Genomic DNA, 12,063 nt, shown 5'->3' with positions numbered 1-12,063 from the left:
AAGAATGGAGAAAGTTACACAACACAGAACTGCACGCATTGTATTCTTCATCTAACATAATTAGAAACATCAAATCCAGACGTTTGAGATGGGCAGGACATGTAGCATGTATGGGTTAATCCAGAATTGCATATAGAGTGCTAGTTGGAAAATCTGAGGGAAAAAGTCCTTTGGGGAGGCCGAGACATAGATGGGAGAATAATATTAAAATGGATTTGAGGGAGGTGGGATATGATGGTAGGGACTTAGCCTTGCTCGGGATAGGGATCGATGGCGAGCTTATGTGAGGGCGGCAATGAAACTCCGGGTTCTTTAAAAGCCATTTGTAAGTAAGAACTTCATATGTCACAAGAAAATACACTACTGTTTGTGAAAAGTGGAACACCCAGAAAGAATAGCTTGAACTACTCCAAACTCGGGAGATGTGTATAACAGTGTACCACCAATAATTGATTACATTTCCAGAGAGATGGTGTACACATAGGCCCAACAGTGACGTCTCTTGTGTCACCAGCAAGATCAGTGTTATGCCTTGCTCAGTCGGTGCAGAGCTTCCAAACGAAGTGGAAGCGTGAAAGCTAGTGTAGGTATGCCTCACTGACATGGAAGGACGCAATATCAGCACGTGAGTGAGTTCGAACAGGGCAGAATGGTTGTTTTCTGGGAAACAGGTTTGTCATACCGTGACATTTCAGCTCGTACAGGGCATGCTGCTACGACAGTGATGCGTATGTGGAACTAGTGGATAGAAAAGGGTCGTAGAGACGAGCGGGTACTGGACCAAGTAATGTGACCACAGCAAGGGATGACCGGACTGTACAGCTTCATCCACAGTGTTGAATCGACATTGGAGTACTGCAATGGGTGTGGACCTGTCTGCATCAACGGTTCGTCGTCTTTTGAGGGCTGGACTAGTGGCTCACATCCGATTGCGTCGGTTTCCATTGTCCAGAAACCACCAACGCCTCAGACTGCAATGGGCACGTGAAAGCCGTCACTAGCGTGCTGAGTGGCAAAATGTTTTTGGACGAGTCCCACTTCAACTTGTCATACAATGATGACTGCATACGTGTTAGACTCTACTGTGGTGAATGCAATCTGAGAGCCTGCATTGTTGAGCGGCATAGTAGACAAATGTCTAGTGTGATGATTTGGGGTGCCATTGAATACAATATGCGATCTCGCCTCCTACGTATTTAGGGCAATCTGAACAGCAACCACTACATTAGGGAGGTTTTAGAGCCCGAGGTACTGCCCCTCCTTCAGGCAACTCCACATGCCATATTTCAGCAGGACAATGCCCAGCTACATGTGGCGAGGATTGTGCAAGCCTTCTTCAAAGAACGACGGGTATCACTGCTTCCCTGGCCTGCACATTTGCCAGATATGTCGTCCATGGAACATGTCTGGGATATGGTTTGTCGACAACTGGTTCGTCATGGTCCTCCAGCACCCACTCTTGATGCTTTGTGGACTCGCATAAAAACTGCATGGAGGGAGATTCCCCAGGAACATATCCAAGCTCTCTTTGATTCCATGCCACGACGCTTAGAGGCTCTGATTGCAACGCATAGAGGCTTCACACCATACTGAAATCTCATGGTCACAGATCAGGTACAGTTTGTAATTCTAATCATTTGTGTATTGTCATGTACCTAATCTGTGGTATCAATTTCATTTCAGTCACATGTATCCTTCTTGGTGTTGCAATTTCCACAAACATTAGTGTAGTTATTCTGGTTTTCGGAAACTTCTGATAAATTTGTGTTTTATTTATTTATTATACTTACTTACGGCTTTTAAGGAACCCAGAGGTTCATTGCCACCCTCACATAAGCCTGCCATTGGTCCCTATCCTGAGCAAAATTAATCCAGTCTCTACAATTATATCCCACCACCCTCAAATCTATTTTAATATTATCCTCCCAACTACGTCTCGGCCTTTTGTGATATGCTGTTCCCATCTAATTAAATCATATTAATTTATGTAATATTAAAATAGTATATACTAACAATAACAAACACTACAGCACTATGCAAATCTAGCTTTCATGTGTAGCTCCCTGTGAAGCTAATTTGAATAATTTAAGGGAGAAATTGTTCTGGGGTCGGGTATCAAACCTGGGACCTTTGGCTAAATGCTCCAAGGCTCTACCAACGGAGCTACCCAGGAACTATACCAGACCCTGACTCAATTTCTCTCTTTATATTCACAGACCTCAAAGTGGGCTGACAATCGTCAAGTAACCAACATTCAGTGCACACAAACTCTGTGTGACTTTAATTGTGGGTGCTATACCTGAAAGCTAGATTTGCATAATACACGTCACTGTTCATTAACACAAAACTACAGTTCAAGTCACACAGAGTTGTGTGCATTCAGTGTTGGTTGCTTGACGGTTATCAGCCCACTTTGAGGTCTATGGATATAAAGGGAGAAATTGAGTCGGAGTAGCTCAGTTGGTAGAGCCTTGGCGCGTTTAGCCAAAGGTTCTGAGTTCAATACTCGGCCCTGGAACAATTTTTCTCTTGAAATTATTCACTATAACACTAGTACCCCCCACTGTTGGTTTCTCTACTTTGACGAAGTGGTAAGGCTTGCGTGGCCAGATAATCACTAGAGCGATGCTGACAGTAGCGTAGCTGCTGGTAGGGACACCCTTTTAGTGTGGTCTAGTGTAATGATCCAGACAAAAAGGGAAACCCTGGTCCTCCAGGTTGGGGGTTGGGCGTGTCGGCTGACAACCGCACACTGTAAAAATACGATTGTCTCAAAAGCTCAAGAGAAGCCTCGGATTGTTGGAAAATTAAACAGGAAATGACTCTGGCAAAGAAATATGAATATGAATTTTGGAACATGGAATATTAGATCGCTTTATAAACCGGGGGCATTAAAAGATTTACTAATGCAATTGAATAATTACAGAATAAATATCTGTGCAATTCAAGAGACACGATGGCATGGGAAAGCGATAATGGACATGAAGACAGATACTATACTCTATAGTGGCAAGGAAGGAGGAATACATGAACAAGGAGTTGCCTTTGTAGTTGAGAAGAAATTTAAAGAGAATATAATGGATTTTAAAGCTATTAATGAAAGAATTTGTACATTAAGGCTTAAAGCAAAGTTCTTTAATATTATTATAATAAACACATATTCACCAGCTGAAGATAAGGATAATATGATCAAAGATGGATATTATGAAGGCTTGGAAAGAGTATTCGACCATGTCCCAAATAATGACGTCAAAATTATTATGGGAGACTTAAACGCTAAAATAGGGAAAGAGGAGATGTATCTAGGGGTGATAGGGAAGAATAGTTTACATGAAACATCTAATGATAATGGGCAGAGACTCATAGACTTTGCTGGTGGTAAAGGACTGATAATTAGCTCAACATAATTCCCACATAAAAAGATCCACAAAGAGACCTGGGTATCACTAGGAGGTGGCTTAGCAAAGCAAGTAGATCACATTTTAATTGACAGAAGACATGCAACAAATATAATGGATGTCAGATCATTAAGGGGAGTGAATTGCGGCTCCGACCATTATTTAGTTAGAATACTTTATAGATGTCATATAAGTAGGAAGAAGAAATTTAGTACAGAATCACAGAAAATTAATATAAATAATTTAAAAAACAATGATAAAATCAAGGAATTACAAGAAAAATTAGATAAAAGAATGAAGGAATTAGAAGTAGAGGAGAGCCAAGATAATGTGAACAAGAAATGGAAAACTGTCAAGAAGATAGTCATCGAAATTACAGAACAAGTTATAGGAACAGTGGCAAGAAATAGTAATGGGAAAAGAGAATGGTTTGATGATGAATGTAAGCAAGCAATAGAAGAAAGGAATAAGGCATATAAAGCCTGTTTAAATAGACCTACGAGAGCTAAAAGAATAGAGTATGAAAATAAGAGAAGAGAAGCAGATAAAATCTGTAGGAAGAAGAAAAGAGCACAGTTGAATGATCATATTGTGGCAACCATGCTGGAAGATTCTCGTTGCCTCGGGAGTCTACGTGTGCATCCGGCGGAGAGGGAGGCATGGCTCGAGCTCCGGTGGGTGCTAGATGCAGTGCGGCAAGGGGAAAGCAGACTGGTCCTAGCACGGAGTGAAGAGGAGGGACATAAGAGAAACGTCTGCAGCCCCAGTGTTGTGGAGGCCCAGAAAATATGCGACGCAGTACATTCGAGAAAGTGTGATTAAATAAATAAAAAAGCGCAAGCAGCCTTCGAAGTCAGTCAGTTTGTGAATCAGCAGCGAGCGAGCAAGGAAGCCAGCCTTCGAGACTGGGGTTTGACGTGCAGTGAACTTGAGTAACTGTGGCAGCGTCCAGGTGGAAGCAACGCGTCCGGAAGTCTTGGGTTCGAAGTGCAGTGAACTGTATCTGAAAGTCTTCAGTTTGAAGTGCAGTGAACTTTATCTGAAAGTCTTGGGTTCGACGTACCGTGAACTTGAGTGAGTGAGGTAGAAGAACTAGCCAAGGCGAACGAACTGAGAACTGACAGTTTTGTTTTGTACATTGTGTTTTTATGAACATTAGTTGAGATTAGGAGTACAGTGTTGTTCTTCTCAATAATCCACGTGAATAGTCATTGTCGTTGTGTGGAGTGCAATAACGACTACTGTGTTGCTGTGTTGAGTGGAATACCCATTGTTGATGGGTGTGTGATTAAAGATATAAAAGTCACTTTATTGTTGAATAAAAGTTACAGTATAATAGAGATCGAGGAGAATTTAAAAAATAAGGAACTTCGGAAAGCTTATAAAGAAATTGATAATATGAAAGCTGGGTTTAGACCCCATACTAATATATGTAAGGATGACGAAGGAAAATTAATAGCAGAACCAGAAAAAATTAAAAACAGATGGAAGGAATATTTTGAAGAATTATTAAACCCAATGGAGATAGAAATAGAAGAAGAGATAATGATAGAAGATAATGGTATAATAATAGAGCCACCTGATTTATTGGATATGCAACTAGCGATACAATAATTGAAGAGTAACAAGGCAGTGAGTATAGATGGTATACCCTCAGAAGTGTACAAGTACGGATGGACAACATTGATGGGACAAATACATAAATTAGTTATGGTATGGGAAGATGAAAGCATACCCCTGGATTGGCGTAAAAGTATAATATAATAAAAAGGGGGACAAATTGGATTGCAAAAACTACAGAGGGATATCTCTAGTTTGTACAGCATATAACATATACACGACAATATTGAAAACTAGACTTACACCATATGCTGAAAATATAGTTGGAGAATATCAAGCAGGTTTTAGACCTGGTACGTCAACTATAGATCAACTTTTTACATTTAGACAAATTAGTGAGAAATTCTGGGAGTATGATATAGACCTTTATGAAGTATTCATCGATTTTAGACAAGCTTATGATTGCATAGTGAGGAAAAAGTTGTGCAAAGCACTGATTTCATATAATATCCCGTCAAAATTAATAAGATTAATAAAAATTACCATGGAAAACACAATAGCACAAGTTAAAATTCAGAATAAGTTAACAGAAGAACTGTCTGTAAGGAACGGATTAAAACAAGGTGATGAGCTGGCCCCAGTTTTATTTAATTTAGCCTTGGAATATGTAATCAGGCAAGTGGAAATACAAACAGATTCAACAGTAGTATATAAATTAGTACAACTAATAGGTTATGCTGATGATATTGGCATTTTGGGAAGATCAAAAAAGGCGGTTGAAGTGTTTACAGAATTAGATGGGAAGGCAGCAGAGATAGGATTGTGTTAATACAAATAAGACGAAAATAGTTCTTCAGACTAAAAAATCAATACAAAATAAAGTTATCCAACTGAATAATACTGATATTGAACTTTAAATATTTGGGTTCCATAGTAAACAGGGAGAATGATGAATTAGTGGAGATAAAAGAAAGAATATTAAGGGCTAACAAAGCCTATTTTTCAATGATCTACTTGTTGAAATCCCAAACAATACATAGGAATAACAAAATACGATTGTAAAAAACAATAATAAACGAATATTGTGCTATGGTTGTGAGACATGGACCATGCAAAGTAAGGCGGAGGAAAGATTGAACAGCTTCGAGAGAAGGATTTTAAGACGGATATGAGGCCCAATACAAGATGAGAAAGGATGGAGAATAAGATATAATTCTGAGTTATATCAGTTATATAAAGATATGGAAGAATCCAGATTTATTAAAATTAGAAGATTACAGTGGGCAGGACATGTAGTGAGAATGGATGAGAAGCAGATAGCAAGAAGGTCTTTCACCCAACAAATGCATGGGAAAAGAATAGTTGAAAAGCCCAGGAAAAGATGGGAGGATGAAGTCAGAAAGGATGCTGTGAATATACTAGGAATAAGGGCATGGAAAACGAAGGCCAGAAATAGAGAATATTGGAAGAGATACATTGAGGAGGCCAAGGCTCAAATTGGACTGTAGCACCATAGCAGCAGCAGCACTATTACCTCAGTGCTGTTATTCTATCTTCTATATATAATTTATTTCCACGCCTTTAATCAAAACCAACTTTTTTAGTAATATATGCTAATTCTTTTCACTTCTTCCACATTTCTATGCACGTGATATAAACGAATTGTGAAATATTGTTCTGTAAACTTAATTGCTGTGATTAACAGCTTATGATTGTTAGCGAAAGATAATGGTGGTTGTTCCATAAGATGTCAAAAACATAACAAAATAAATTTTCTTATGATTGTTAGCGAAAGATAATGGTGGTTGTTCCATAAGATGTCAAAAACATAACAAAATAAATTTTCTAAAATTTGCGAAATTATTTTCTGCTTTTTATATTTGTAATATATGTCTAAGGCAAGATTCGTTATTAAATATAATATATTATATAATTATGCAGAGACAAAGAGGAAGACAGAACATTATGAATGAATGAACGAATTGTCAGTGCTTATGCAGATTAAAATACACTGTAAAGAAGTGTTATTTATCTTTAAAATTAATGGAGGAATGCATTGAATTATCCTTCATATTTATTACTAAAAGTGGACAGTTTTCGCATTTAATTTCTTAAATAAATTTTCTTACACAAAGTCAGCAATGTAAATGATGACATGCTGATATTCTAATATAATTGCATGACAATCTTACTCGTTATTAAAAACATAAATAATCAAACCTTTAAGTAACATTTCCATATGATATGCCAATAGTTTCATTTTCCTAGGTTGCATGGAATATCATGAGGTGTAAAAGATGTAGTATGATGTCATATCAATTAAGTTCTTTCATCTTGATTAAGTAGTTCTCCTTGGTACACTCTTTCCTGTTCTATAATACTCTCACCAGCTAATGTTATAGCCATTTTTCTTTTGTACTTTTAGTAGCTAATTGAGATAATATTTTCTATGAGAAGAAGGCTGTTTGATTTGTCGTAGTTGATGTAATATCTTTTGACTCTGTCATATTATGGTATGAATACCAAGTATTATTACTTTTTAACGAAGACCAATTAGGTCCAATCCTTAAACTGCTGCTGCTGATGATATAATAATAATAATAATAATCTTTTTCTTCCTATCACGTATTAAGCCTGATGGCCTGTTACAGTCTCATTCCATCGTTTCAGCAGATGGCCCAAAGATTTTGTTCCTAGTGGGTGGTAATTTGGTGCTTGGCATGGTAGCCTTGTTCTAGGCAACCGGAGTATATAAGATTTCCATTTCTGCCTATAATTTTGAATTTTCTATAAAATTGGGTCAATATTTAATTCTTTCAAAAATATCTAAATTTTTTGTCTTGTCTAATCTAGTATAGCCACTCTGTAAATTTCGACCTGCTCACCCATAAATTGAGAAATCTGCATTTGTCAGAGACTGCTGTGAGTTGGTTCGAATCCTACTTACGGGAAAGACAACAATGTGTTGTATCCGGGAATCGAAGCTCTTCCTGGCTTAACATAACATCAGGTATACCACAGGGTTCGGTACTCGGACCATTGTTGTTCACAATATATGTCAGTGATATTACATCTCATGTAAGGCATTGTAACTATCACTTGTATGCTGACGACCTTCAATGCTACATCTCTTCCCGCTTAGATCGAATAAATGACGCTATAGATAAATTGAACGAAGACATTGACTCGATTGTGACATGGACAAAGAAATTCCATCTTAATATCAATCCTGGAAAGACACAAGCAATCATATTAGGACACAAACGGCAAACCGACGCTGTAAAGCACCTCGACATTTCCCCCGTTAAAGTAAGTACAGTGCATATCCCTTTCAGTTCTTCGGTAAAAAATCTTGGCATTCACATGGATAATAATCTCAACTGGGACATGCAAATCACAGAAACCTGCAGAAAAGTATATTCTATTATTCATGTGCTAAAAAGGATAAATGTTCATCTTCCCTCTTGCTTAAAAAAGTCCCTTGTGCAGACCCTTGTATTTCCCTATTTTGACTATGCTGACATTTTACTGACTGACCTTTCCAGCGACAACAAAATGAAACTTCAACGTGCTCATAATTTGTGTGTACGTTTTGTAAGCAATGTTCGTAAATATGATCATATTACCCCATCCCTGGAAGCAATAGGTTGGCTTAAACTAGATAAGAAAAGAAATTTACATTCACTTCTCTTTCTCTTCGAAATCTTGAACTCTTCTATTCCTTCGTACCTGTCGTCTCGCTTCACTTACCTTTCTTCCCACCACAATCTGAACACACGCTCTCGCCATGAAACAATACAAACAATACCAACCCATCGCACCTCCTCATACTCATCCTCTTTCACAATAGCCCTGCCAAGACTCTGGAATTCGTTACCTGCTAGCATCAGGGACTGTCGAAATAAAATTCAATTCAAACGCAAACTTACTAGGCACTTGGTCAGTAATTGAGACTCGTTCAGACATGGTTTCTTGTAAATAGTTCTTTTAATCTACCACAAAATATCTCAATATCCGGTAATTTCATCACTATAGAATTTTGTTATTGTAGGTTTAATTTGTAATTTAGTAAATACAAAAATATTCTTTGTTCTTAACTTCTATGATAAAATGTCTAGCTTTCATTAATCAGGTATTCTTGTCGTACTTTAATTTTTATTGTAATTGTAATTGTAAATTTAATATTAATTGTAATCTTATTGTTCATGTTATAGTTGTAATCCCCTGGTAGAGGGGCAGAGAAGGCCTGACGGCCTTATCTCTACCAGGTTAAATAAATAAATCTAAATCTAAAATCTTCTTCTTAAAAACTTCATTTCATTGGCAGTGATTTGGTGTTCATCGCATTTATGTATGGTCCAAGCTTCACTTCCATATATGAAAATAGGTCTCGTCTGTGTTTTATAGGCTTTAATTCTTGTGTGTTTTTGGACAAGGGAAAGTTTGAAAATGTTATTAATGATATTCATTGCATAGTTAAAGTAATTCAGTTTTGTAGAAACATTTTTTCCTTGTTCATAGCTCAAATAATAATAATAATAATAATAATAATAATAATAATAATAATAATAATAATAGTAATAATAATAATAATCACCACTACCATTCTTGTTATATTAAATAATGATTCTAGTTCATGTATTTCATTTACCTAATGCATGATGCCTGTCTGAGAAATAACTTTTTTGTTGTAGCAATTGTGCAGAAGAAGACGTAGCTCCACAAGCCAAAGATGATGAAACAGCAGAATGGTTGTGGGCAGTTAGTGAGAAATGGACTCGGCTTAATGAATTGAAATAACTATATCCAACTTGAAGAATAAGCAGAATTAGGAAACTAGTACACAGAGGAACAATATATAGAAGACTGTGTGGAGAGGAAAACATAAAATCAGTTCTCTTTATAACAAATGAAGAGTCCACTACAAGAATGATGGATGTCACTTTCTTGTCGAAAATGAACCAAGACTGGCAATGCATAGCTTAAGACATAATAGAATGTACATACAGAGTTATATGGCATTAACACTGATAGTCATTGTCCAGTAATGATCGGAAAATCACAGTTAAGCTTTGAGCGCTAAGCATTTCAAACTTTCAATTGCTCTTCTCCTGCAAAATGTATTCCAAATGACATCCATCATTCTTGCAGTGGACTCTTCAAAAATATAAAGTTTTCCATCTGCTGAAGGAAATTAATGTTATTTGTGATATTTCTCATTAACTCTCGGGCAAATTTGAGTATTTATGGAATGAAAGTAAATAGTTTTACATATGTATTGTCTGAGTTATTTATTGAGATCTCAGAATCAATTCCTAGAATTTCTCTAAGTTCTTTTATGGCATTTAGATAAAAACCATAATAAGTATTTATTGGTAACTGTTGAGGCACGATGTGAGTATAATGGTGTGTCAGTGTGCACGGCTGTGATCAGATGACATCAGATGCAAAGCACTCTGTGGAGTTAGTGCTGTATTCCAAAGATTAATATTAGGTCCTACAGAATATATCTGTTATAGTAACAGTGATTATTAGAGGAAAAAAATTCGCTCCGGCGCCAGGGATCGAACCCGTGTTCTTGGTTCTACATACCAAGTGCTCTAACCACTGAGCTATGCCGAAGTTCAATCCACAGCACCTGATCGAATCCCTCTCCTCTAGTGTTTTTCCCTTTGTGGCCTGACTTCAAGTTCGACATGTATGTTGACATTTATATTAAGTCAACTGCCATTTATGTGTAGGTCCATGAACACGATTGTTGTGTTTTTTTGTTTATTTCCCATTTAGTGTGCATTACTCCTTAAAAGAACTTTATCTCCTCTTTCTCCTTATCTCTATTTTCATTTTTATGACCTATCTGACGACTTAACATTATTACGGTCATGCAAATTGTAATGTGCACAAGGAGAAGATTTATAGCAGTGCCAGAAAGGAATCTTATTCTTGTGTCCATTTTATAAAAATCAGTTTTTTGTCACCAACAAACGGCAGCATGTGGGTGGAGGGTTTGGTGAAAGGCTGTAAACATATCTATTATTATAAAGATCTAATTCTTTCGTGACTTGTAGAATGCTCATTGAACGTTTCGGCAATTTACAACAGATTAAAATTGCTTTTCCCTTGTCAAAGACATATATTTGTACAGCATCTCAACATTGAATAAAAAGAAGTTTAAACTTGTCCCTTATGTCCTAAAATACAACTAAAAGAGGAAATGTGTTTAAAACATAACACAATTTTTAAATGATGCTGGTTTCAGAGGTCTGTCCTGTATATGTTTTTTTTACAAAACTAAATCGTCATGAAGGGTTTACTAGAATGCTTTTGTATACATTTTATTACTGAAGGATATTTTGGGTCGAAATTAAAAGACAGACAAAAATATGTACTTTCAAAGAAATATAATTTTGGAATGTTCTCGTTTTTCTGGTTTTGTGGAATACTCATTGAATGTTGCGGCAGTTTACAACAGCTTAGACATGCTTTTCCCTTGTCACAAGAAAAACTTTTAAACTACTATGGGCGCATTACGAGAAGTTGGACCATGGTTGTAGGAGTCGAGGGGAGTCTTAAGTCTGAGCATGCGCACAACGCCTCACTCTGTCCTGAGCAGCTAACATGCAACCCACGCACAGTGGTCAATATCGCAATATTAGGAGGACAAAAGTCGAAATTTCGAGTTTCTCTGTTGATGTTCTGTTGTATGGGAATGCGATAGCAAACAACCAAAGCTTTCTAAACAGAATATAGTTTATGGCTTCGATGTTTGTATTAAATGTGAGAGAGGATCAAAGTTATGGGTTCTTGCCTGTTCCTTACTTGTGCGTTATCTGCAGTGTGGAATGTTCGCATTTCTTGTGTGGTTCTGTGTTACTGGTGAAGTATTTCGTTAAATCTGTTGTGCAGGAGTGGAGAAGAGTGCTGAAGGTATGTTTTACATTTTATTCTAAGTCTATAACATTAATAGTTTGGTTGTACATGCTTAACACTTGTGCGCGTAAAATATTATAATTTTAAATATATTTCGCAACTTGCTCTTGGAATATAAAAATTGGTTCATGATGGGTCACGATGAAATCTTAGTAATCAATTTCCTTAGACCTTA

General features: G+C 36.9%; 1 protein-coding gene across 1 annotated transcript in view; it reads left to right on the top strand.

Moving 5' to 3' along the window:
• LOC138693202 (retinol dehydrogenase 13-like) overlaps window positions 1-10,236 on the top strand; it is a 544,367-nt gene extending 534,131 nt beyond the window's left edge. The window contains exon 11 of the mRNA XM_069816972.1: window positions 9,653-10,236. Within this exon, the coding sequence (XP_069673073.1) occupies window positions 9,653-9,758 (106 nt within the window). The 3' untranslated portion in view covers window positions 9,759-10,236. The remainder of the gene's footprint in view (window positions 1-9,652) is intronic.
• The last annotated feature ends 1,827 nt before the right edge of the window (window positions 10,237-12,063 follow it).

This window comes from Periplaneta americana, chromosome 17 (assembly GCF_040183065.1).
Source record: "Periplaneta americana isolate PAMFEO1 chromosome 17, P.americana_PAMFEO1_priV1, whole genome shotgun sequence".
NCBI classification, from domain to species: domain Eukaryota; kingdom Metazoa; phylum Arthropoda; class Insecta; order Blattodea; family Blattidae; genus Periplaneta; species Periplaneta americana.
This window is presented reverse-complemented; position numbering and strand designations above follow the sequence as displayed.